Source organism: Dama dama, chromosome 18 (genome assembly GCF_033118175.1).
Source record: "Dama dama isolate Ldn47 chromosome 18, ASM3311817v1, whole genome shotgun sequence".
Classification (NCBI taxonomy): Eukaryota; Metazoa; Chordata; class Mammalia; order Artiodactyla; family Cervidae; genus Dama; species Dama dama.
In genome coordinates, this window is record NC_083698.1 from 60,727,457 (window position 1) to 60,754,755 (window position 27,299).

The following is a 27,299-nucleotide window of genomic DNA, read 5'->3' on the forward strand; positions in this document are numbered from 1 at the left end:
AAATGAATCAGCAAATACATAATTGTAAGATCTGTGTGTTAAATTGTCTATCATTAATGCAACTTCCAAAAAAAGCTATCTTTCTAAATGTATATACAATTACTTGGAAAGGAATGTGATTCATCAAATTGATCAAAGAGCAGAAATTTTGTTTTGTAATTCTGAATTTTCTTAGATGAAAAATTGAGGTAAAGTATCACCCATTTCGTATAGGTACTTATTTCTTAGCGGAACTGCTTGGCAGTCCAGTGGTTAGGACTCTGCACGTCCACTGCAGGGGGCCTAGGTTCTATTCCTGGTCAGGGAACTAAGATCCCTTAAGCCGTGTGATGAAACCAAAATAAATAAATAAATATATATATATATATGCAGTATTGTAAATCACCTAGCACAGTATCTGAAACAGTATTCAATAAATGATAGCTAGTTTTAATCATATTAAAGTTAAATGATGAAAGATGTTTATGAAGCCTATAAAGTTTAAATTCTTATTGTATCTTCTTAGTACATCATAATTTCCATTTTATTAAACAAGTATGTTACTTCTTAAAAGGAAATTATCTGAGGAAGACAATCCAAGACTCAGAATAACAAAAGATTTCAAATTATTATCTCTTGTCATTGCCGAAGCTAAGTAAAACTTCTAAACATGATATCTGTGCTTATCAAAGGGCTGGCTAAAAACCACCTTTGAAGTCACAGAAGGTTAACATATGACATCTGAAGGTACAGGGAGCTATACTGAAAAAGGCATTTACTCGTCTTCTTAAACTTAACCATTCAAAATTATAAAATGAATAGAACTGCTGATTTTTGCTTTATGTACCTTTCTTTGTTGTTACATGTCTAATGGTTTATGATGTCTATCTTCTTTGTGAATTGTACCTTTTATCATTAAAAATACTTACCTTTGTTTCATTTAAAAATAAATTCAATTTTTAAAAAATGAATAGAATGGAAGAGTAGCAAACAGAAAAGGAAAGTCAGAACTTCCCTGGTGGTTCACTGGTTAAGACTCTGCACTTCCACTGCAGGGGGCATGGGTTTGACCTCTTATAGTGGGAGAAGTTCCACATGCCTCAAGCTGAGGCCAAAAAAAAAGGCGGGGGGCAGTTAAAGTCTCCTTCCTTCCTGAACTCAGCAGACTACAACCAGGAAACAATTTTTTTCCCATCATTGTTGCTGTAAAGCTGTTCTGCGGAATCAGTCTATACTGCTCCTGGATGAAGTTTAAGGTAAATCTCACAGTTTTTCTATTCTCTCTTTAGGAAATCATGAATAATCTCATTTTCCAAGTATTAAGAAGTCTAGACTCTCTTGGAGGATTTCAACTTTCAACTAAGACGGAATAACTAGCCCTCCTGCTGTAAGCTACCATAAACTGGACAAAACATATCAGGTTTCTGGCTGAGGGCATTTAACAACAGACATCACAGCCTATGGCACCAAGACAAGCAAAACTCATGAGGTGAGTTCCCTCATCCGCCCAAGCTTTGTCAGAAGACAATTTCCAACTGCAACACAGCAAGCTGGAACTCAAGCAGAGCACGGGAGTCCCGCTGAGTTAAGGCAGATATCAGAGTTGGGGGCAGCTGTGAAACCTGAAATCTCCATCAAGGCACCAGGGAGAAGGGAGTCTTGCAGAAACAGGGAGAAGGAGTCTTGCAGAAACAGAAGTTGTGAGACAGTTCCCTGAGAGTTCCTAAATGAGCACTGAGCTAAGCATGCACATGGAGAGACTATGCAGAATTTATCAGAGGATGACTGCTACAGTGGTGAGAATGGAACAGATACCAGAGGTCAAGCAGTGCTGGAGGATGTTAAAGATCTGGGCCAGACCTCATTAATACCTTATAAATACTGAGAAAGGCTGCTGTTAAGAGTAAGGACCAGGCCCCACAGTAAGGCCTGCTCTATACCCAACTAACGACCTTCCCCAGCGGCTCAGTGGTAAAGAATCTGCCTGCAATGCAGGAGATGCAGAAGATATGGGTTTGAACCTTGGGTTGGGAAGACCCCTGGAGGAGGGTATGGCAACTCACTCCAGTATTCTTGCCGAGAAAATCCCATGGACAGAGGAGGCTGGCAGACTACAGTCCATGGGGTCACAAAGAACTGGCCACAGCTGAAGCAACTGAGCACACACACACACACATACCCACCTAACACAGTCTAAACCGAGCCATTACAAGCTTCACAGGGAAGACAGAGTTTCGGAGTTGAGATATCCCAAGTCAAAAGAGTTTAGAAAATACCTTAAGACTTTCCACAGATCTGCCCTATGAGAACATAAAATCAAGCTGTCTCAAGTTCGAGGTGTTGCTGCTGTTGTTTAGTTAAGTCGTGTCTGGCTCTTTTGCAGGCCACAGGCTCCTCTGTCCATAGAATTTTCCAGGCAAGAATACTGGAGTGGGTTGCCATTTCCTTCTCCAGGGGATCTTCCCCACCTAGGGATCGAACCCAAGGCTCCTGCATGCAGGCAGGGAGATTCTGGATCGCTGAGCCACCGGGGAAGCCTCAATTAAACTTGATATCTTCAGTCATTTTTACTTCAACTTTTCTGCTCGATATGTAGAAGCATCTCATTGTGATTTTAATTTGAATTTCTCTGAAGCCTAATGATGCTGAGCAACTTTTCACACCCTTATTGGGCCAGCTGCAAATCTTTGTGACATGTCTTTTCAAATATTTGTCCTTTTTTTTAATTGGGCTGTTTATCTTCTTATTGATTTATAAGATTTCATTATATATTCTCGATACAACTAATTTGTCAGCTACATACATTGTGAATATTTTCTCTCAGTCCAAGAATTGTCTTTTCACTTGCTTCAGTTCAGTTCAGTCGCTCAGTCATGTCTGACTCTTTGTGACCCCATGAACCGCAGCACGCCAGGCCTCCCTGTCCATCACCAACTCCCACAGTTTACCCAAATCCATGTGCCATCCAGCCATCTCATCCCCTCTCATCCCCTTCTCCTCCTGCTCTCAATCTTTCCCAGCATCAGGGTCTTTTCCATTGAGTCAGCTCTTCGCATCAGGTGGCGAAAGTATTGGAGTTTCAGCTTCAGCATCAGTCCTTCCAATGAACACCCAGGACTGATCTCCTTTAGGATGGACTGGTTGGATCTCCTTGCAGTCCAAGGGACTCTCAAGAGTCTTCTCCAACACCACAGTTCAAAAGCATCAATTCTTCAGTGCTCAGCTTTCTTTATAGTCCAACTCTCACATCCATACATGACAGTTGTCTTTTGAAGATCAGGAGATTTTAATTTGGGTGCACTGTAATTTATCATTTTCTTTCTTTTATGATTAGTGCTTTACATGCCCTAAGAAATCTTTGCTTACTCCAAGGTCATAAAGATTTCCTCTTAATTTTTTCTTGTACTAGTTTTCTAGTTTTAGGTTTTAAATTTCAGTCTATGATCCATTTCGTGTTAAATGTTATGGTTTTTCTCCTGTTTTTATATTGACTTATTTTAAATTGTTGAGCCAATCTTAATTTTTCTGGAATAAATTCCAATTGGTCATGAGAGATTATCTATTCTGTATATTGCTAGATTTTATTTGCCTTTTTAGGACAGGACAGGGAGGCCTGGCATGCTGAAGTCATGACAGGGATTCAGACACTACTTGGTGACTGGACAACAACAACAAGATTCTATTTGCTAATCATTTTAGTATTACTGCATCCATGTTAATAAGGGATACTGACTGTAATTCTCCCTTTTTATAATACCTTTATCAGTTTTAGTATCAAAGCTATCAAAAATGAGTTGGAAAGCATTCTCTCCTCATCTACTTTTGGAAAAAGTTTGTATAATACTGGTATTATTTCTTCTTAAATAATATTTAATATATTTCACCTGTGAAACTATACATGGACATTTCATGAAAAGGTTTTTATTATTAATTCAAAAATTGTAGTAGATACAGGCTATTCAGACTTTCTGTTTCTTCCTGTGGCAGTTTTTGGTAAGTTGTGGTCTTCAAGTCATTTATTTATTTCATCTAAGTTATTAAATTATTAGTATAAAGTTGTCCATAATATTCCTTTATATTCTTTTTAAAATCGCTGGGATCTGAAAGTGTCTTTTAAAAAAGTTTCTGGATTGAGGGAACAATGACAGTCACCTCATTCCAAAACCCTCCCTCTTTCACTCTCCTTAAAAATAAAAAAACCTAAAACCACGCTGCACCCATACCTTCTGCATTACTATGCAATGGAGAACACTGGCAACCTCCACCATATATAAGGGGATGGGGAGAAAATTCCAACAGTACTTCCAGCATCAGCCCACTGCTACTACTAAAAACCTGAGGGCACAGAGAATGGGGAAGGGAAGGCTTTCCTAAGAGCCTATCAAAGAGGACAGAGGAAAGCACAGATTTTAGAGAAAGTACAGACAAAATCAGAGGAATATGTGAAACAATCAATGCAAAAATACTTAACATGGGATGAGACCAAGGAATTCATCATCATATAAGGCCACAGGAAAGAAACTTCAAAGTGTGCAGGACTGGAAGTGGCAGCCTTACAGAACCACTTGATTTTGGGAGTGAGTGAGCTAGAAAGAAGATAGAAACAGAGGTTTGTTTATGTGATAAGTGATATGGTCAGAAGCAACAAGGAAACCACTTTAATTCTGGCAGTATTCTGACCAAGAATGTATATTGTCAATGTAATCAGAGGAAAGTGGCTGACAGACAAAATGAGGAAATGAGTAATATTTTCTTCCTTTAAATGGTAGGGGAGACTATATTCTTCAGAACTGTCAATGTCATAAAAGATAAAGAAAGGGGGTGAAAATTTCCCAGCTTAAAAGAGGCTAAAAATACATGCAACTGAATGCACTGCCTACCTATAGATTAGATCCTGTAACAATGGGATGCGGGTGGGGAGGCAGGAATCTTATAAAGAACTTTATTATAGTACTATATCAGCTGAAAAAAATTAGAATTTGGATATTAGAATAGATAAAAGTACTGTATCAAAGTAATTTTATGAAATTAGCAACTGTACTATGTAATAACATTTCTATTCTTAGGAAATATACACTAAAGTGCTTAGGAATAAAGGGCCATGATGCATATAATGTACTCTCAAATGGCTCAGAAAAAAATGATTGTACATACATGAGAGAGAGTGTAAAAGAAAAAAATGGTAAAGCAAATAAGATAAAATATTCATAATAGGAAAACATGGGTAAAGGGCACAATGGTTATTTTTTGCATTATTTTTAACTTCAAAAAAAAACAAACAACAACAAAAAAAAAAAAAGAAAAGAAATATTATCAAATCTCAGTTGTCCATAGTGTCTACATAGCCATAATAAAGTAAATCCTTGTATTAATTAGGGAAAAGGTCAAGCTACAACAACAAAGATACCCCAAAATATAATGACTTAAATTAGATAGTTTATTTTGCTAAGTATAGGGACAATCTCTTCTCTTAACCCTTTCTACACCTCCATCAGTAATCCCTCTTTTTCATTCTACTTCATTAGAGCCATCTGCCGCAAACTGTCCCCTACTGGGACCTTAACTAATACAGTATTTAAGAGACATGGGGACTAGCTAGTTCACATACCTGATGAACGCACAGATGACTTCCCTTTGTGGAAAAAAAAGAAAACAGAAACATATGGCATGCAGTGGAATCACAATTATTCAAATTAACATTGGTGCAGTGTGTGACAGAGTACCAGTAGAAGAAAAGGCTTTGAGAAATAAATGGCTATCGTACTGGACTGTTCAAGGACAGTGGTAATTACAAAGACTGATGAATGAGCTACCTGCTCTGCTCTACTTAAGCAGTTACAAAATATAAAAGCTTGGGATGTTCAGCCCTCAAATCAAGGTACAAGTGGAAAACCCAAAAGCTTCTATGATGACCATGTAACAGGACTGACACTGCACAAAGGAAAAGGATTCCTTTTCCAGGGTTCCCTTCCAGAGTTCATTAATCCCCCAGAATGCCAAATACCACATTATTCACTAGTCAAAATGGGGCTTACAGAATTGCAGTTATATATGAAGTCTTGAAATAGGAAATTGGAACTGGGGATTGTTGGCGTCTCTAAAAAACACTGGGTTAAAACATACTTATAGTAGATTGTGGGTTAACACAGTGTTCATCTCATCCCCACTCCAGAAACTGTATTAGAATAATCCCAAACAACTACCAAAATTAAGAATGCCCTTAATCTCTGAGCAAAACCAACCCTATCAGTAGGCATGACAATGAAATTGTAGGAAACTAAGAGACAGACCTGTCAACCGTTTACACTCCCTCTATATTCCCCATTCATTATTATGCCAAGTACTCAGATATTACTTGCCCTGCTGCCAACCATGTGTGTGAAGGTAGGATTACTCAACTGTCTGAACATTCACAGGGTCCCAGAGGTGAAATAACTCACTCAACCATGGGGGTAGACAATAAAGCTTTTTGCCCATGACTTACAGCCAAGATTCTACAATCATGACCTGGCAACCATTCTCACCCTCTTTATTATTATTTCACTCAAGGAAGAAATGAAAAGCCTGTGGAGACAAGCACTCAGATTTTCTTTTAACTGACTACTGACTCTAAAGACAAGTTTCTCCCCAATATTTTATAGAAGCATTATGACAGCAAGTATGATTCCCATTTCAAGATAGTCAGCTAAAGACTCATGTCTCCTTCTCTAAAAACAAGAACAAACCACACCAAACAACAATCACAGGCTTTTAAAATAAACAGACATCAACTCCTTCAAAGAAATCAGAACAGTAAGCCTAACCATAGTCTGTGAAAAGAGAAAGTGAACAAAGAAAAGGTAAACAATACTGAAGAGAAGAGGAAGGTCAAATCTAAATTCCTAGAGAATACATTTACTCATCCTCTAAATTCTGAAAAGCACCAGCTACCACAGAAAGTGGGGTCAGGTGGGATCTAAAGATAAGAGTAATATTTTAAAGTGTGTGTAAGCAATAATTAGGTACCCAGAACCCCACAGGATACAGAAAGTATAATCTCTGGAGAAGTTGAACTAAACAAGTAACTCCAGATTAGAGGCACATCAGGTATAAAATAGTGATAGCATGGGAATAGGCAAGCACTGGAAAAATATGTAGATGGGAAAAAAAAAAACGTCTACATCCTGGATAATCAACCCTCTAAATCGCCTCCCCACTGAGGTCCAGAATACAAGGGACTAGCTCATTCTCTCTCATACAGAGGTTAAAGAAACCTTTAAAGAAAGAAAACCACCTCAGAAGAAAAGATGTACATCTACAGATAACTGAGTCCCCAGTGAAACAGTGAAGTAGTCCCTAACTGTCCTAAGATGAAGCCCACAGCTGACAAGCCCTGTCTCCTGACCCCTAGGACACACAGTCTGCAGTCAGTCTTTATTTCTTGACTGTTCAATATACATGAGTAGCCAACAGGCACATCAAAAGATACTCAAAATCACTAGCCATCAGAAAAATGCAGATCAAAACCAAAATGAGACACTACCATATACCCACTGCTGCTGCTGCTGCTAAGTCGCTTCAGTTGTGTCTGACTCTGTGCGACCCCATAGACGGCAGCCCACCAGGCTCCCCCGTCCCTGGGGCTCTCCAGGCAAGAACACTGGAGTGGGTTGCCATTTCCTTCTCCAGTGCATGAAAGTGAAAAGTGAAAAGTGAAAGTGAAGTCGTTCAGTCCGACTCTTAGCGACCCCATGGACTGCAGCCCACCAGGCTCCTCCATCCATGGGACTCTCCAGGCAAGAGTACTGGAATGGGGTGCCACTGCCTTCTCCGATACACCCACTACAGTTGCTGAAGTCAAAAAGATAAATAACAACATTTTGGCAAGGCTATGGAGAATCTCATTATTGAGAGAGAAGGAGTTAGCCCTAAGAAAAAATAAAGGTAGAAATGAAGCATATTGGAGAGTAGGGGGAACTGGGGAACTGATGTCTTCCTAAGTTTGTACTATTTAACATTTTATCTTTATCAAATTAATTGCAGATAGTTAAAAATTATTTTGAATGTTTCTGTCATCTTGCAAGGTTTAAAGTAAATGGTCTACAAAGATGTGAAAGACATATGATGAGAACTATAAAACACTGATAAAGAAAACTGAGATGATTCAAAGACAGGGAAAGATATCCCATACTCTTGGATCGGAAGAATTCATATTGTTAAAATGGCCATACTACCCAAAGCAATCTAAAGATTTAATGCAATCCCTATCAAGGTGGTGCTAGTGGTAAAGAACCTGCCTGCCAATGCAGGAGACCTAAGAGGCGTGGGTTCAATCCCTGGGTCAGGAAGATCCCCTGGAAGAGGGCATGTCAACCCACACCAGTATTCTTGCTTGGAGAATCCCATGGACAGAGGAACCTCATGGGCTACAGTCCATAGGATCGCAAAGGTTGGGACCATAGGGTCCCAACATGACTGAAGCAATGTAGCAGGCATGCACGATCAATTTACCCACGACATTTTTCACAGAATTAGGACAAATAATCCTAAAATTTATATGGAACGATAAAAGACCTAGAATTGCCAAAGTAAAGCTGGAGACATAACCCTTCAGACTTTAGGCAATACTATAAAGTGTGGTATTGGCACAAAAATAGATACATGGATCAATGGAACAGAATAGAGAACCCAGAAATAAACCCACACATCTATGGTCACGATCTTTGACAAAGGAAGCAAGAATATACAATGAAGAAAAAGCAGTCTCTTAAGCAAGTGGTGTTGGGAAAACTAAAGAGGCACATATAAATCAATAAAGTTTGAACACACCCTCACATCATACACAAAAGTAAGCTCAAAATGGCTTAAAGATTTAAATACAAGACATGACACCATAAAACTCCTAGAAGAGAACATAGGCAAAACATTCTCTGACATAAACTGTACCAATGTTGTCTTAGGTCTCTCTCCCAAGGCAATAGAAATAAAAGAAAAAGTAAACAAATGGGACCTAATCAAACTTCAAAGCTTTTGCACAACAAAGGAAACCATAAACAGAATGAAAAGACAACGAATGGGAGAAAATATTTGCAAATGAGGCAACCAACAAGGGCCCAACTTACAAAATACACAAACAACTCATACTACTCAGTAACAACAACGAAAAATCCAATCAAAAAATGGGCCGAAGACCTAAACAGACATTTCTCCAAAGACATACAGATGGCCAATAGGCACTAAACCACTTTATTGAAGCCCTGAAAATAAGACATTGTAAATCAACCATACTTCAATTTTTAAAAATAATTAAAAGAAATTGTTTTTGGTTGGAAACTAAAAAAGTAAAACATGATACAAATGAACTTATTTACAAAACAGAAACAGGCTCACAGACACAGAAAACAGACCTATGGTTACCAAAGAGAAAAAAGGGCAGGGGAGGGATAAACAGCAGTTTGGGATTAGCAGATACACACTACCATATACAAAAGAAACAATAGGTCCTATAGTATAGTAACAGGAAACTATATTCAATATTCTATAATAAATCATAATGGAAAAGAAAACGTATATATATGTATAACTGAATCACTTTGCTGTATACCAGCACAACACTGTAAATCAACTATAGTTCAATTTTTAAAACTGTTAAATGATATATTTTAACAGATGTAATAAAATATTTTGCTAGCACACTTCTATAACCTCTCTCCCAAGCCTAGGAGTTTCATCTCTAATTTTCTAACAGCCCTGCAATGGATCGTGCCATATTAAAAGGTATCAGTAAATTTCCCCACCTCAATTTAAGATAGTACACAAATGTACATAGTGTGCAATTTTTAAGTGGGAGAGGTGAATGGATATAATATTTTTAAAAAACAGATTATTGAAAAGCCAAAAAAAAGCAGAAGACTGACTTCTACACTTCTTCTAGCTCACTTCAGTAACTGTGTGACAAATACAAAAACTCAACTATTCTATAATATGCACTATATAAATCCTAAAATTCCACCATAATATATGAGCCTTTAAAAGCCAGAAAAACACAGCTATTGCCAGTTAATCTCAAAACTGAGGAAAATTTACAAGAAATACGGTTCAGGCATATTCAGTTCAGTTCAGTCGCTCAGTCGTGTCTGACTCTTTGCGATCCCATGAATCGCAACACGCCAGGCCTCCCTGTCCATCACCAACTCCCAGAGTTTACTCAAACACATGTCCATCGAGTTGGTGGTGCCATCCAGCCATCTCATATTAGAGGTCCCTAATTTTAGTGTCCTCATTAACTGAATAAACTATTAGGCCCAGTGCCTACTAACTGTATCATTTGTTACACTTACATTTATTCCAATATAATTAATACACACTGATTCCCCAACAAATAATCTATTCTACATACTGACATCAAAACAATATGGTTTTCAGGAAGTTGGGCAAGAAAAGTAAAAAAAGAGTAAGGGATGAATGATGGAGCCAATTTCCCAAGTTTCAGTAGAATTTGTCACCATCTTTCAAAAAGAAAAGAACCATTGATTGTGTTCCCAAATTATACTATGTGTTGATCAATTCAAGAACAGCCTACTACTGCTGAGGAAACCACAGAATAACAGGATTTTGAATAATTTTTCATTGAAAGGCAAAAGTTAAACATCATATTCCTTAAGAGAACTAGCAACAGTAGACATATTAATAGTGCTAGGCACTGTTCCTAATATATCAGGACCCCAACAAAACCACTGCTAAAGTCTAGAAATGGTCATAAGAAATCTTTCAACCTTACAGCATAAAAGTCAGTTGATAATTTCTTTGTCTAACACCTAATAAAACTCATTCTTCCAAAATTGTGGAAAAGCTAAGCACAGTCCTTCCTTATTATAAAGTTTCCTGCTAGAAAGTTGCATGGTTTACACATATGTTACACTTTATTATTTAAAAAAAAAAAAAGTCTTCCTTATAACACCCTCTTTGTTGTAATACTCAACATACTTTGCCTTCAGGCTAGATATATAATGAAAGCAAAATGAATTCAGACAGATTGCTGAGGGAAAATAAGCCAGTTTCTTTTTAGTAGTCTTTCTAAAGTCCTTTTTCTTTCACTATAGCTTTTCATCATCTCAACATTTTGTTTTTGCTGAACATTTTCCTTTTCTTTTTACATATTTCCTTTAGTAAATGAGAGATGATAGATTGTTAAAACCAGTTTGTACTACCTTGGAAACAAGCACTTTGAATATATAACTCCTGCCTTCCAAAACCTTGTACAAATTTCATCTTTAGGACAATGAACTGTGTAAGACTTAATCAACCAGCTGCAAAAAGCCATATGAAATCTTAATTTTCCATTCACACATTTTTATGTTCACAGTCCTCTACAATCACGAATATTACTTTCCAAAATATATTTAGGAGTATTCTCAGTTGTTTATTTTAGCAAAGATCTAGAAACGTTACTTTAAAAGCTTCTTATTCACAAATTTCAGTATAAAGAAATTTGGTTTAAAAACCCTGATTAGAGACTTCCCTGGTGGTCCAGTGGTTAAGAGTCTGCCTGCCAATGCAGGGGACATGGTTTCGAGCCCTGGTCTGAGAAGATACCACATGCTGTGGGGCAACTAAGCCCGTGCCCTGCAACTAAGCCCTCTAACCCTTGAGCCTAGAGCCCATGCTCTGCAACATGAGAAACCACGGCAATGAGAAGCCGGTGCACTGCAACTAGAGAACAGTCCCCGCTTGCCGCAACTAGAGAAAGCCCGTGCCCAGTGAAGACCCAGAGAAGCCTAAAATAAATAATTTTAAAAGGCAAAAACCCTGATTATTTTTAACTTAGACAGCAATATAGTCCAAATATTAATATAAGGTGAAGGACTTATTCTGATAGGATAATCTTAATGATTTCTGATACTCTAAATTAGAAGCGACTTAAATTATGTACTACATGAAATACTGAAGGTACACATTTTATATTCTTTAATGTTTGAGAAGTAAACACATACAATACGACTCTTGCACATAAAGCATGCTTACTAATATTACAACTCAATCTTGAATGTCTTTTTAAAATTTAATCACAAAAAGATTGGAGAAAATTATAGTAGTATAATTTTTAAAATCATCGTACATTTGTTTGACACTTATTTTTGTACTGTCCACATAAAGAATTATAAAAGAATGTTCATGGCAGCTTTATTCATCTCAGTCAAAAATTGGAAACCACCCAAATGTCCATCAAAAAGATAATCTACTTAAAATTTATTTTATATGTGTAATATCAACACAGAGTACTACTAATGCACTTTGAAAATACTTTTAACATGGTCATAGTCAACTATTTGTTTTTCATATTAAGCATTAACATATATCTCTACCTTGTGCTTCAGAATTTAAATCTGTAAGCAAGAGTTCCCATGTAGAATAGAAAAGGGTTAATGAATCAACTTAATTCAGGAGAGACTGGGTGGTGGGGAGCACTGTTCATTTCCCAGGACAATGTGTTTTGTAGACGAATGTTGTAAACTGTTAGAACCCTTTATATCACAGTGACATCTGAATAAAGTAGTTTTTTGGTAATCACCTTCCTTCCCAATTAGGTAAAATAATTTAATCACTTAGTTATTTCACTCTTAAGAAGGGGACTATGATGAACCACATATAGAATCAAAAATGGCTGTCAAATCCTATCAAGATTACCATATTTAACCATCCTCTCGTCAAAGGCAGTCCTGACCACAGACATTCCCATAACACTTTTCCAGCCTTGGCATTCGGCCACCATGAAGGAAAGTATTTTTTTTCAAACAACACCAAAAACCTTCAAATACTCTTTTCAACCTTTCCCCCTCTTAGTCATAGTAGGCAAGGAGGCATTTAACTACTAAATTTCTATAGTGTATGTATGGAGGGAATCAGAATTCACCTTTCAGGGAAAGTAACAACTTTATAAATAATTGTATAAAAAATGAAGTTGCAGACTACAGGGAACTCTCTTTATAACATTCCCCCAGGAACTAAAGGTTTTATAAAACATAATACACAGGAAAAACTCTATTTGAAAGCAACATTGTTTTATGGGTCTTGGACCAGGGATTTTATAAATGAATACTATATGTATAAGAAAAGTCAGCACAGGATGAAAATCAATGCTATCATCCCCTTGATCTTCCGACTTCACTGTGGATCCATAAAGGATCTTAAGAACAAATGAGGGAAGTACTCCAATATTATAAAACACCTATACTTTAATGCTTAAGCGAGGAGCGGGAGCCAGCAGAGCACAGAGATTCTTTCACAGCACGACGCTCCAACATTTCAACCAAATCTACTAGAAAATAGGGGCCATGTGGTTCACTAATGAGACAAGAGTTATCAAAACATTATCCTTTGATTTCTTTCTTATAAGGAAAATAGCATTAATCTTCTATTAGCACTAACATCCCTACACAAAATAAAGCAAGGTTGTGTTCTGGATGCTTATTCACCCCACTTGAGCATATCGGTTCACCCTCTGGATGGCAATCAAAGAATTCAAATGGCTTTGGGAAGCACAGCCTCTCAGCAACCGCATGTGGCCACTAATATGTTTCCTTGGCAGACAAGAAAAAGGCTCCAGTTTAGACAATTAGAAGTTATTATTTGAAGGCTGAGGATCTGATTATTGTGGGTTGCCTCAAAATGAGGCAAAGGTGACTTGACTTATTCTTCAATTCACTATTTTCTTTGGCAGGCTTTTTATTCCAAAGAATTCATGAATTTTTATTTATGTGACAATATAATCCCATACAAGCTTACAGAAGTCATTTTACGATTTAAAAAATATTCCACCATACTCATATATATTATTAGTAAAATGTGTTTGCCTCCTTTACTGACAACTATATTCCCAAACATACTGAGCCTTTTATATATGTAGTATTTTCTTTCCACCTCAGTCACAAATGCAGGACTACTGTGTTGTCAGATGTTTATAACCCATATCCTGCCCATATTATATCTACACTCTGATGTTAACCTTTCATTGATCAAAATTCTATTTTTTTTTTTTTGAAGTTCCATTTGACTGAAAAAATCAAAGCAAAATTTGAAAACTGGAAGAATTAAAGGCAAATGAGCTTTTACAAGGCGCAAAAAGAGAGATAAAAGGGTTAAAGACAAGAAATGTCTTTTATACTAAATATTAAAGAATTTAGATAATTTGAAAAATAAAAACTTTTTGATCTATGAACACTATCACAAATACTCAAATAATTTTGAATATCACATTTTACACTGGAAAACATTAATAACAAAAGGATGACTTAAGGATAGAAAAACAACTCCAAGATGATGAAAAAACTGCTTATTCCTACTGGGAAGCTTGTGTTGTATAAGTGTTGCCTCACTGGCATATTGAGAAATAAATTTAGCAAAGGTGAACCCAGGAAGTCCAAGTAATCACCTCCAGTTTTACCCCTGTGGTGGTTAACAGAAACTACCATGACCCGTGCATTGCAGTAGATATTCAACACGTTTGTTAAAGAAGAAAACAAAACTCAGAAGTTGGCTAGAATGAGGACACCAGGCTAACATTTGTTTCTGAAAAATAAACTTGAAAGCCTGCAGTGCATGACATTGGCCTTGCTCAGTTACATGGCTATTTAGGTTTATTCACCCCCAAAATACTTATTTAGATGTGCCAAGAACTGTGCAGGACATGACACACACAATGATGAACAAAAGACATGGTCTCTGCCCTCATCAGGCTTACAGAAGAGCTTCCCTCTCCTCTCTCCCCCACAGTTCACATAAATCCTCTCTCTAAATAGGAAGGTAATTAAATAAGAGGTAATGTATTAGAAATAACAAGGCTTTAGAATCCTATAGCTCTGGATTCAAAGGCCTCCTATGATCTGCAGCAAGACACTTACGGTCTATAAGCTTGTTTCCCAATCTGGGAAGTGGTAATTAATTTACCTATTTTACAGGGTTATATCCAATAACACAACATAGACAAGGTACTAATATTAACCTTCTCCATACAGTCTTCTCTATAGATAAATAAAACATCAAAACTCTGCAAGGGAGAGATCTAAGCATAAAACAAATAGAATAAATAGACAGGAAAGAAATGATTTGACTACAATGAAACACACACACATACACACACAATTTAAAAGCCAAGAACAACCTGGAGAAAAGAAGTTCACATCAAGTACAAAGAAATTAATCCGTACTAAATAAATAGCTCAAATAATAGAAATAGAAGATCATCTATCCAGGAGTCTACCAGAATCATCCAAACAACTCAACTGTTGAATCCACAAGAATTTTTATGATAAACATCCATTCTTCAAATCGAGCAGTCTAGGGACTACTTTCAAAAAACCCTTTCAAAAATGTAGCATTGTGGACTAAACAAAAATATAAAATAACTAAATGATTAAAAAAAAAAGAATAGTAAACATACACCAGCAGCAGGGAAATAAAAGAAATGTAAAATGGTGCCCATCAAGAAATGCAGATGTTTCTAAGAACCTTCTTCGAGGCTAGACATTGTGCATTTTGTGAAGGTGCTATATCCAAACTCCTCATAAGAAGGAGGGGTGGTGAGGTTGCAAACAAACAAAATTCTGAAGACCTTACTAAGGCTCCCAAATTTAAGGAAAGACAGATGCAGAAGGGGTGTAGACAGCCCAGAGAAATGGAAATGCCCAGAATAACAAAAGCTCTACCTTTACCACATCCCCTTTCTACCAGACAAGAAAAACAAATTTTACCATGTTGGTGTTTTTCTGCCAAAAGAAAAACAGCAGTAAAGGCCATAGACCATAAAAATAGCAGTCACACTAAATATCTCCAACAATGATGAGTATAGGGAGGGGAAGACGGGCTAGAGAGGCCTCACACATACCCACAAGGGTCCAGAAGAAAGATGGGGGATGGGAGAAAGAGGGGGAGTGAGGAAGGAAGTCAGCACAGGGAAGATGCGAAGTCTGAGGATACCCAGCTTCGAAGATAACAAGTTACAGACCATCCAGGTGGAGTAAACAGTGATTCAACATAATTAACAAAACCATAAAAGACAGGGATGAGGCCAGATGGTCCGGTGTCGCTGCCATAGCCACAGTTACCCACTGAGCCACATCCAGCCCTCAAAACAGTGTGTCCAAAAGGAAAACAAATTCAGCTCTGGTTGGGAGGGAGTAGAGGCAAGGAAAATTCACCAGCACCATAAAAAAGCAAACTGACCCAGAGTTAACTCAGCTACACTTGAGCAAGATAAAAGGAGACTGCCCTGGCAATTCCACAAATGCACTACCAGAAAAGGCAGGGAGAGAGGGAAAGGGGAAGATAACATACGAAAGACAGATGAAGACAACAGAGCTGTGAATAAGCAGAGGGCACCAGTGACTATCAGAAGTGCTGTCACGCAGGCTCCCCATCAGTCCCAGAGTAGTGATACAAGACAGTCCTCATCCACCTGCAGACACTGCTACTAAAGATCCTGAGCTGTGACTGGACACACCCTCTGTGCACCTCAAGAGGGCTTCCCCAGAATATAAAGTGTGCAAAGGTTTAAATCAATGTGGGAAACTTATGTGCATTGGAAAAGACCCTGATGCTGGGAAAGACTGAAAGCAGGAGGAGAAGGGGACAACAGAGGACGAGATGGTTGGATGGCATCACCAACTCAATGGACATGAGTTTCAGCATGCTCCGAGAGATTGTGAAGAACAAGAAAGCCTGGCATGCTGCAATCCATCGTACACGACTGAACAACAACAACAAAAAGGGAAGGCACACTACCCTACACTGTTCACGTCCTCACAGCAGGCTGACAGTGAACTCAAAGCCCATTTGTAAAAGGAAAACTGACCATAAGTAGCAAGTAACTCTGACCCAAGTGTAATCACATTCCTTTGGTGACAATGACAATTCCAAGATGCCCAACCCCAGACACAGAAATGGAAAGAGAGCTGTGCTGAGCTTTCTGGAGGAAAGCAGGGACTTTTCCACATGGACTAGAATCTGAGAAGTAAGATTTAGAGCTGCTATAGCCATCTTGTTACCAGGGGGAAATAGATTGTCCAAGGGAACAAAAGCAAGAGATGAGAAGAGTGAAACCAGATCTGATCACATCAGAAGCCCAGATGATGAGAGCCAGTAAATTTCTTACTCCTGCTTAAGCCAACTGTCAACTGCAATCAAAAGAATTCTCAGTTGTACCAAAGGCAAGAATAGAATGAGGAAAGAAGCACAACCAATGGAAAAGCAGAATGGTGGCCTATCCAGAAACTGGGAAGTTGTGGGTTTTGATAGTAATATTTCTTTAAATCTTGAGTTGTCTGTTACAAGGTAAATTCCAAATATACATAGCCCCCTGAAAACAAAAATTTATGATCAAGAAAATTAATTTTAAAAATTAGAGCAGACTACTGTATTATTATATGTTTTTAAATCTAAGAGACACAAATATCAGATCATTTCTGCTGTACACATGAGGCTAATATAATGTTGCATGTCAATTATCTCAAATTTTTAAAAATTTATTTAAAAAGTAGATTTCATGTTCATTGTTCTTACAATAGTAAAATTATAGATAGATACAAAGAGTAAATAAATAGAAGATAAATACAAAAAAGATGAGAGCAAAGAAGTAAAAATGTTGGAAAAGATTAAAGATTGAAGAAAGAACCAGATGGTGGTATTAAAATACTACTGAAGTATTAAAATACTACTGAAGTATTAAAATAATACTGAAGTATTAAAAAGCCTTTTTTTAAATAAACCACAAATCATTATGAAGAGATGGCAATAATTCAAAATGACTAAAAAGCACTAGTTTATATGATGGGGAAAGGTTTTAAGGAACAAAACTGACCCATCATAATCCAGGGTAATTTTTCAAACAAACATGTGTTCAAGTTAATGTTCAAGTTCAACAAAATATCATAGAAGTCATTTTGTTCATCAGATGATTTCATTTTGTATCCTCAAAGACATCATAATCTTTCTATTCTGAGAAACTTGGATGAATGGATGGACAAACACCCAGAGAGGGAGATGATGCAGTTAACACCACACTTGCTCTGGTGCCTGAATTTCCCACATGTCTCTAACAAATCAACTATTTCTTCCCATTGTCCTTGTCGCACATCTGAAAGATCCCTATACATTACAAAGTTCATCAACTTGTCTCAGCCCTACAGGACAAATTTTCGGTAACTGACGATATAACTATAGGGTTATAGGGTCTCTAAGTTACATTATGAGTAAAGGAAATTCTTGCTCAAGCTTATCCTGATAGCAGCAAGAAACATTACACAGACTATACAAAGTATCATATTTTACCAAGCTAAGTACACACAGTTGTTGACTTTAAAACAATAATGTTCCTTCATCACTCCACTACTGACTTTTTGTCAGTAAACATTAATGTTGTCCTTTTCCAAATACTATTCTGAAATGGCAAGCTTATCTTAATTTGGTAAAGTACCATGTCAACAACCATTGGAAGTTGTAGTGACACAATGAAACAAAAGCAGAGGGAAATCTGGCAGAAATATCACTTGTTCCTTTTTTTAAAAACAGTGGAGTTCAAATTACCAAACAAAATAAATAACCCCAATTTTAGTAACATATTTTTAAATCAATTCAAATCTAGCTTTTTAAAATTGATTTGATTTCCAAACTATATAATTTGATTGTTCATGCTTATGCCACTCACTACATTTTGCAAGCATTAATTTGTCAACAGTATAAAAAAACAAAGATTATCATTTTTAATCAAATAAATTTTTTAATTTATTTTTTACTGAAGGATAATTGCTTTACAGAATTTTGCTGTTTTCTGTCAAACCTCAACCTGAATCAACCATAGGTATACATATATCCCCTCCCTTCTGAACCTCCCTCCCATCTCCCTCCCCATCCCACCCTCTAGGTTGATACAGAGCCCCTGTTTGAGTTTCCTGAAAAGATTACCATTTTTACCTTTTCATGCTGAAGCTGAAGCTCCAATATTCTGGCCACCTGATGCAAAGAGCTGACTCATTAGAAAAGACCCTGATGCTGGGAAAGACTGAAGGCAGGAGGAGAAGGAGACAACAGAGGAGGGGATGGTTGGATGGCATCACCGACTCAATGGACATGAGTTTGAGCAAACTCCAGGAGATGGTGATGGACAGGGAAGCCTGGCGTGCTGCAGTCCATGGGGTCACAAAGAGTCGGACATTACTGAGCTACTGAACAACAGCAGCAACCATTTTTACAAAAACCCAGAGTCACAAGTTTCTTCAAAAAACAGCTTAGATTAAAATCAAACTATAAACATTTTAACTTCATACACATCTTCCACACTCCTCTGGGGGGAAAAAATAAGCCAAATATAGCCACTAATATTGCACATTTCAATCATTTCCCTCTAAAAAGTATAATATGGAAAGGCTTCTAATTTATATTCTGGAATGGTAGGTAGTAGTTTGAATAATGGAAGCTATTAGGCAAATATTCTTCAAGTAGTTAAAACTAGATTTCCTATGTCTTTTGCACTTCCTCCTCATTAATAGACACTGCAACACAGCTTGAGGTAAAAGCAAAACTTCCTGCATCAGTGAATGCTCCTTTGAGTTTCTGCAAATGTATAAAGGGTATTTTTGAAAGATTTTCTTAACAAGTGAGCAAACAAAACAAAACAAAAAATGGTTAGAAAACAACAATAATTACTCTGAAAAAGTGAAAGTGTTAGGTGTTCAGTCATATCGAACTCTTTGCAATCCCATGGACTGTAGCCTGCCAGCCTCCTCTGTCCATGGAATTCTCCAGGTAAGAATACTGGAGTGGGTAGCCATTCCCTTCTCCAGGGGATCTTCCCCACCCAGGGACTGAACTCCGGTCTCCTGCATTACAGGCAGATTCTTTACTGTCTGAGCCACCAGAGAAGCCCAATTACTCTTTTGCTAATTTCAAATAATATATTACCCTCCCCCCCCATATATAACTGCTCTGATAAAAATTTTAAGAGGTACTTTTCTTATAAACCAAAGCATCAACCAAAAAAAGGAAATTGAGAAAGCAAATACCTGACCCAGAAATTACCCAACATGTTTTTCCATTATCTATGAAGAATCAAAGTTATGCACCAACTTTAGACAAACCAAATACACATCTTTCTGATAGCAAAGATTTTTCCCAAATTAGGAAGTATGCAAAATTACTCACAGCCTAGATATCCCAGTTTAGTTAAAACCACAAGTTTCTAGAAGCAGAAAGCCTGGGTTGGAATCCCTGCTCTACCATTTACTAAGTAGATCTTAAGTTACTCAACCTGTAAAGCACTCAGGACACTGCCTGGCAGGGAATAAGCACTTGGTAGATGCAGGGTGACAGCAAACCTCTAGATCTCTGCAACTTGGCATCAGTTGGGAGACTGTTAGAAATTTAAACTCTGAGGTCCAGTTTCAGACTTACATAGTTAAGACCTACAATTTCATCAAAATTCCATTATAATTCAGAAGCAAATTAAAATTTGAGCACAGCTAGAATGCATTTTTTCATTTCATCCTGAGATGTTATTTATAATAATTTTTTAAGAACCACTCCATTGCTCTGTTGCAGCCTGAAGAAGGCAAAGCATTATTTGGGATAACAATTCCTCCCTTAATGATCTCTTACCATACCTTCGTATTCAGAGCCAACTAAAGCCTGAGGTGGTAGACGACTGCCATCTAGTGGTAGTTCATTCTGCTACACATACCAAATAAATTCCCTGTGTTGTCTTCCAGCATTTTAAATACATTGGTTTAAAACGCTGCGAGGTTTTCTTTTTGCTTAACTCCTTTCTTGAGGACTGCTAACACAATTACCTAGTTTAATAATTTCACAAGAAGACATCTTAAATACAGAGTAAGATAAAAGACAAGAATTTTCAATTTCCTTTTTTAAACTTAGATCAAAAAAAGAAAAAGAACGAGTCTAGGGAAGTCTTCAGATTAAAACACTGACCCACCCTCTCCTGTAAAGGTGCACATTAGACACATATGAGCGACATGGTTCAGAAAATAGGCTTTCTTTTCTGTTAAAGTGACAGTGACGTTTACTTTCTTCTTAAGTTCTATGCTTTTTACAATTTATTTATATAGTTTTCAGGGGTGCTTTTTTGAGAAAAAAGTATTTTTTTAACCTTTAACTCAATAACTCCACTTCTACATTAAGTCTTCGGGAAATAATTAGAAACATGGACAAAGATTTATGTTCACAGATGTTCACTACAGCAAACCAAACTTAATCTTAACAGCTTCACAATAACCTACTGAATCTCTGAATCAAAACTTAATCATTCTCCTCTACTACTCATTTAGATTACTTCTAATTTTTCTATATTATAAATAAATACATTTATATATAAAAAGAAGGGAGGGAGGACAGAAAGAAGAAGGAAATAATTATATAGAAGTTTGATCAGACTTTTTTCACATTTTGGATCACTTCCTAATACACATTCCCATAAACCACCTCTCAGCATTCAAGAACATTTTCACAGTTCTGAAGCCACAAGTTCTGTACATCAGTAGGATGTATGGACTGTACTATCACCTCTCTAGCAGCAAGTTTTATCCCACGGATAATTTTTTTTAAGTTTTACTATTAAGATACAATTTACTTACCAGCTCTTAAAATTATACAACTCAATAGTTTTCAGTGTATTTCTAGAGCTCTGCAGCCATCACTGTAATTTAATCTGAATCATTTTCCTCATCCCAAAAGGAGAAACCTTGTAGCCATTAGCAGTAACTCCCCATCCCCCTGCCACTCACCCCAAATGGCTCATTTTTACTGATTTACCACTCCATTACTTTTTTTAAGATACCTCAAAGATATTATGTGTTCCAAACCCATGAAACAGAATAATTGCTTCTGCTACTAAGATATCTCTCTGTTTCAAACTGGGAAATATCCTGTTTAACCATAGGAAAGTAAGATATGTCATAATTGTCTCTTATTTTTTCAAAAGGGACTTTTAAAATATAAGGCAGAATTTCAGAACTAAGAGAAGATATATAAGTACAAACTTAACTATTTTTTTCAAAACTAATAACAACTCTAATTACTTTGAAAGTGCATTAATGAATCTAGCAAAAATGTCACACAGAAGCAAGGAATTTATTTAAAACTTCTTATTTTAATTAGGTTAACTTGATCTGGTAATAAAACTAAAAGTACAGTGCAATCAATGTAGGATAACAATTGACATGTGATCCAGAGAACTGTCTTTTTAAAAAGATAAGTAATTGTCTTATGGGTAAACCTATGGTTGATTCATGTTGATGTTTGGTAGAAATCAACACTATACTGTAAAGCAATTATCCTTCAATTAAGAGTTTTAAAAATTGAATAAATAATTGTCTTTGTGCTCGGAGAAGGCAATGGCACCCCACTCCAGTACTCTTGCCTGGAAAATCCCATGGATGGAGGAGCCTGGTGGGCTGCAGTCCATGGGGTCGCAAAGAGTCGGACACAACTGAGCGACTTCACTTTCACTTTTCACTTTCATGCATTGGAGAAGGAAATGGCAACCCACTCCAGTGTTCTTGCCTGGAGAATCCCAGGGATGGCGGAGCCTGGTGGGCTGCCGTCTATGGGGTCACATAGAGTCGGACACGACTGAAGTGACTTAGCAGCAGCAGCAGCAGTCTTCATGCTACCAAAAAATAAAAACTTACTTTCATTTACTCAAAGCACTTTTTCCTCATATAATATTTTTTGACTCCAGCTGTACAGAATTTAGTAATTTTTCTTTGCAGGGTTTCATAGCAGAAAGAACATTGAAAATAGTTCATTAAACAAGGTGGACTTGGTCCCCTGATCGTATCAGACATTTTTTTAAAGAACAGTAGAAAGCTGAAGTTGGGAAGGGGATGCCTCACAAAAGTTAGCTTCTCATCAAATTTTCACTTTTTCTCACCTCTCTTCATCTAACCCTAGACATCTCCCATATTCTTCAAATAATCCAAACATTCCTGTTACTCAAGTTAAGCAATACTGCAATACAGCCACATGTTTTGTTTCATATCACTTTAATTACACAAAACGCTTATTTATACACTGAAAGTGTGAAAGTGAAAAGTGTCAGTCTCTTAGTGGTGTCTGACTCTTCGTGACCCCATAGACTATAGCATGTCAGGCCCCTCTATCCATGGGATTGCCCAGGCAAGAACACTGCAGTGGGTTGCCATTCCCTCCTGTAGGGATCTTCCCAACCCAGGGATTGAACCGGGGTCTTCTGCATTGTAGGCAGATTCTTTTACCACCTGAGCCACCAGGGAAGCCCATTACCCAAAATATTCTTGCCTTTACTTTTGTATAAAAAAAAAAGTGAATTCACATGAATGAAGGATACTTCCAAAATAAAGATATTTTTTCATGTCACTAAAGAAAAATCTAACACATGTAACCTACTTTTTATTAACACAATGAAAGTGGAAGTCTCTCAGTCATGTCCAACTCTTTGCAACCCTATGGACTGTAGCCCACCAGGCTACTCTGTCCATGGAATTCTCCAGTCCAGAACACTGGAGTGGGTAACCGTTTCCTTCTCCAGGGGATCTTCCCAACCCAGGGATCAAAGCCAGGTCTGCAGAATTGCAGGTGAATTTTTTACCATCTGAACCTCCAAGGAAGCCCATTAACACAATGGTTAAACAATAAACTCATAAAAATGTGAGCCTAAAGAGAGCTATATTATAAAATCCCTAGTTACATGTTCAGCAGGTGCCCCCTATACACACATACACAAAATCACACAAGCAAGTGTCACCACCTGGCTTTCTATCCTCACTTCAGCACCAGAAGCTCCTCTATCACCCTGTCATGGTGAAGTGAGAGAAATTTAATTGTAAATAATCCTCCAATACCAACAATCACAGTGTAGAGAAACAAGCATCAAGCCCTGGTAACTCAAGAAGCTAGGGTGGAACTAGGGTGGTAGCACTTGTGCAAATTAGAAAAAGATACTCCCAGGGTGGAAGGAACACAGCCTCACTGAGCCAGGACTTGGTAAAGGTAATGTCTTTACAAAATTTAGGAAAGTCTCCCTTTCTCTAGGGATATCTATTCCAGGCCAGGGCACATGGCCAGATGAGCAAGATCAGGTCTGCATTTCAGTCTCCACCAGCCCCTTATGCCCTGGTTTAAAAACAATTTACACAACCTGCACAGTGGCCCTGGAGGTGGGTGAGGTGGGGACAGGGGTCGACAGCTTCATCCTGCCTCTACCAAATACAGCAGAGACATCCATCAATGAAGAAATCAACCCCTTCTTCCACTGCAAGAGGCAGGCACACAGTTCACCACAGAGAAGCTCAACTTCAGTCAACTCATGTATAAAAGACAAAATTTAAAGAAAATGCAGTTTCAAAAATATTTCTGTAGACCACATAAAAGTGCGGGCTATATGAAAATCATATATATCCAATGTTTAGAGTTTTCTTTTTTTATTACTTTGCTCAAGTATTTTAATACAAAGGTTTCAATAAATATGTTTAACTCCGAGATTCATACCACATAATCCTACATTTTTATATGGCCAAATATTCTGGTCCTTACAACAGCATGCTCATGATTAAATACAAATTACCTTTCACACCACCAAATGATCCATAAGTCATATTGCAGGCTGTTCTCTGAAGATTATGTTCATACATCAATTTGATCTGATACTGGTTCCCGTGTTCCACATTACCCAAGGTTCCTAAAAAGAAAAAATAAAACAACTGCTTTGTATTTGTTTATATTATAAAATATTAATATCTTATCACCTGTACCAATTCCAAGTAATTCAATTTCAGTGAAATTTAAAATGACAAAGCACTAAAGCATTATGTATCATGAACACTTAGCATACTCATGACAAAGAATGCCAGCAGTTAGAACAATTTAAGTCTCAGCTAGATTATCCCATTAGATCAAATACTACCCTGGGTGACATTTTATTTATTTCCATTATGTCTGAGTAGAATGTGATTATTTAAATAACAACAAAATCTTCCAATTTCAGTTCTGAAATAAATGAGGTTAAATTCCCTTCACTTATAACAATGAAATAGAAAAGACATGACTCAAAGTGCTAAGAAAAGAATTCCCCACACTATCAAGCAATTCAATTTTCTACACCAACTCTCAAAATATTCAAGCCCCTAATACATTATGTTCTAATCTACTAGCGAGATCTAAAGCATCCCTCAACAAGTAACTAGGACAATGTTTTCTTTGAAGTCTACAACTGACTGGTTCAAAATTGGGAAAGGAGTATGACAAGGCCGTATACTATCATTCTGCTTATTTGACATATATACAGAGTACACCATGCGAAATGCCAGGCTGGAAGGATCACAAGCTGGAATCAAGACTGTCAGGAGAAATATCAACCTCAGATAGGCAGATGATACCACTCTAAAGGCAGAAAATGAACAACTAAAACCGTCTAGATGAGGGTGAAAGAGGAGAGTGAAAATGTTGGCTTAAAACAACACTCAAAAAACTAAAATCAAGGTATCTGGTCTTATCACTTCATGGCAAATAGAAGGAGAAAAAGTGGAAGCAGTGACATTTTATTTTCTTGGGCTCCAAAATTACTGTGGACAGAGACCACAACTATGAAAAGAAGCTTGCTCCCTGGAAGAAAAACTATGACAAACCTAGACAGCGTATTAAAAAGCGGAGACATCACTTTGCCAACAAAGGTCCCTATAGTCAAAGCTATGGTTTTCCAGTAGTCACGTATGGATGTGACAGTTGGATCATAAAGAAGACTGAGCGCCGAAGAACTGATTCAGTCAAACTGTGGTGCTGGAGAAGATTCTTGAGAGTCCCTTGGACTGCAAAGAGATCAAACCAGTCTATCCTAAAGGAAATCAACCCCAAATACTGATTGGAAAGACTGACATTGAAGCTGAAGTTCCAATACTTTGGCCACCTGATGCAAAGAGCCAACTCACTGGAAAAGACCCTGATGCTAGGAAAGGTTGAAAGCAAAAGGAGAAAGGGGTGGCAGAGGATAGGATGATTAGACAGCATCACTGATTCAATGGACATGAATTTGAGCAAACTCCTGGAGATAGTACAGGACAGAGGAGCCTGGTATTCTGCAGTCCACGGGGCCGCAAAGAGTTGGATGCGACTTACTGACTGAACAACAACAAAAAAGAAAAATCTCCTTCAAAAAAAAAAAAACTTTCCCTGCATTTAATAGATCATATATGCTATAATTACTCCCAGGTTCATTCCAAATGAGAAAAGATTCTTTATCTGTATTTTACCCTCTAGTTGTCAGGCCTTTCTAGAGTCTATACAGTTAGAGCTATATCCTAGTGATCAGGCAAGAACATTATGATTAGAAACTGTATTGGAAAGAAAAATTATTCTAAATGCAACATATTCCACTAAGAAGCATCTTTGTCATTCAGTCAAAAATGCAAAAGTTAAAGAAAAAAATTTAAATATCACAAAGAAAATGAAATAGTTCCAAACTAAATAACATTAGATAATTAAAACAATCTAAATATATAAGTCAGTCTGTATGTATGTGTATACAGATTTATATGTGAGCATTTGTATTTTTGTTTTGTTTAGTTTTTTGTCCAGAAGGATTTACCAATGTTCATTGAGGTTGCAACAACAGAAGTATTTCTACTTCCATTTTTAGAACTGAGGCACCTTAAGTTTAAAAAAAAAATCAATAAATTTACCCCAAAATCACATAGCTGATAAAGGACACAGTACTCAAATTAGGTCTTCTGAGCCAGCACTATATATCCTGGTACGCGGTTGTCCACCATTTAACAACTTTCAGGGAACCTGGTAAGCCAATGACAATTAAAAAAAAAAATTTCCTGAGGAGGGATAAACTGGGAGTTTAGGGTTAGCAAATGCAAACTATTATATATAGAAGGGAAAAACAACAAGATCCTACTGTATAGCACAGGGAACTCTATTCAATATCCTCTGATAAACCATAATGGAAAAAAATATTAAAAAGTAATGTGTGTGTGTATATATATATAAATGAATCATTTTGCTGTACAGTAGACATTAACATAATATTATAAATCAACTATACATACATATATGTATATATACACACACACAAATATACATAGGACTTCCCTGATGGCTGAGACAGTAAAGAATCCACCTGCAATGTAGGAGACCTGGGTTCAATCCCTGGGCCGGGAAAATTTCCTGGAGAAGGAAATCGCAACCCGCTCCAGTGTTCTTGCCTGGAGAATTCCATGGACAGAGGAGCCTGGTAGGCCACAATCCATGGGGTCACAAAGTGTCAGAAAGGACTGAGTGACTAATGCTGAATTTTA

At 37.2% G+C, this 27,299-nt stretch overlaps 1 protein-coding gene across 7 annotated transcripts in view; it reads right to left on the bottom strand.

The window, feature by feature from the left end:
* BBS9 (Bardet-Biedl syndrome 9) overlaps positions 1-27,299 on the bottom strand; it is a 438,091-nt gene that overhangs the window by 375,115 nt on the left and 35,677 nt on the right. For all 7 annotated transcript variants that reach the window (XM_061165393.1, XM_061165394.1, XM_061165395.1 and 4 more), the window contains exon 5: positions 24,566-24,679. In XM_061165393.1, coding sequence (XP_061021376.1) covers positions 24,566-24,679 — 114 coding nt within the window. The remainder of the gene's footprint in view (positions 1-24,565; positions 24,680-27,299) is intronic.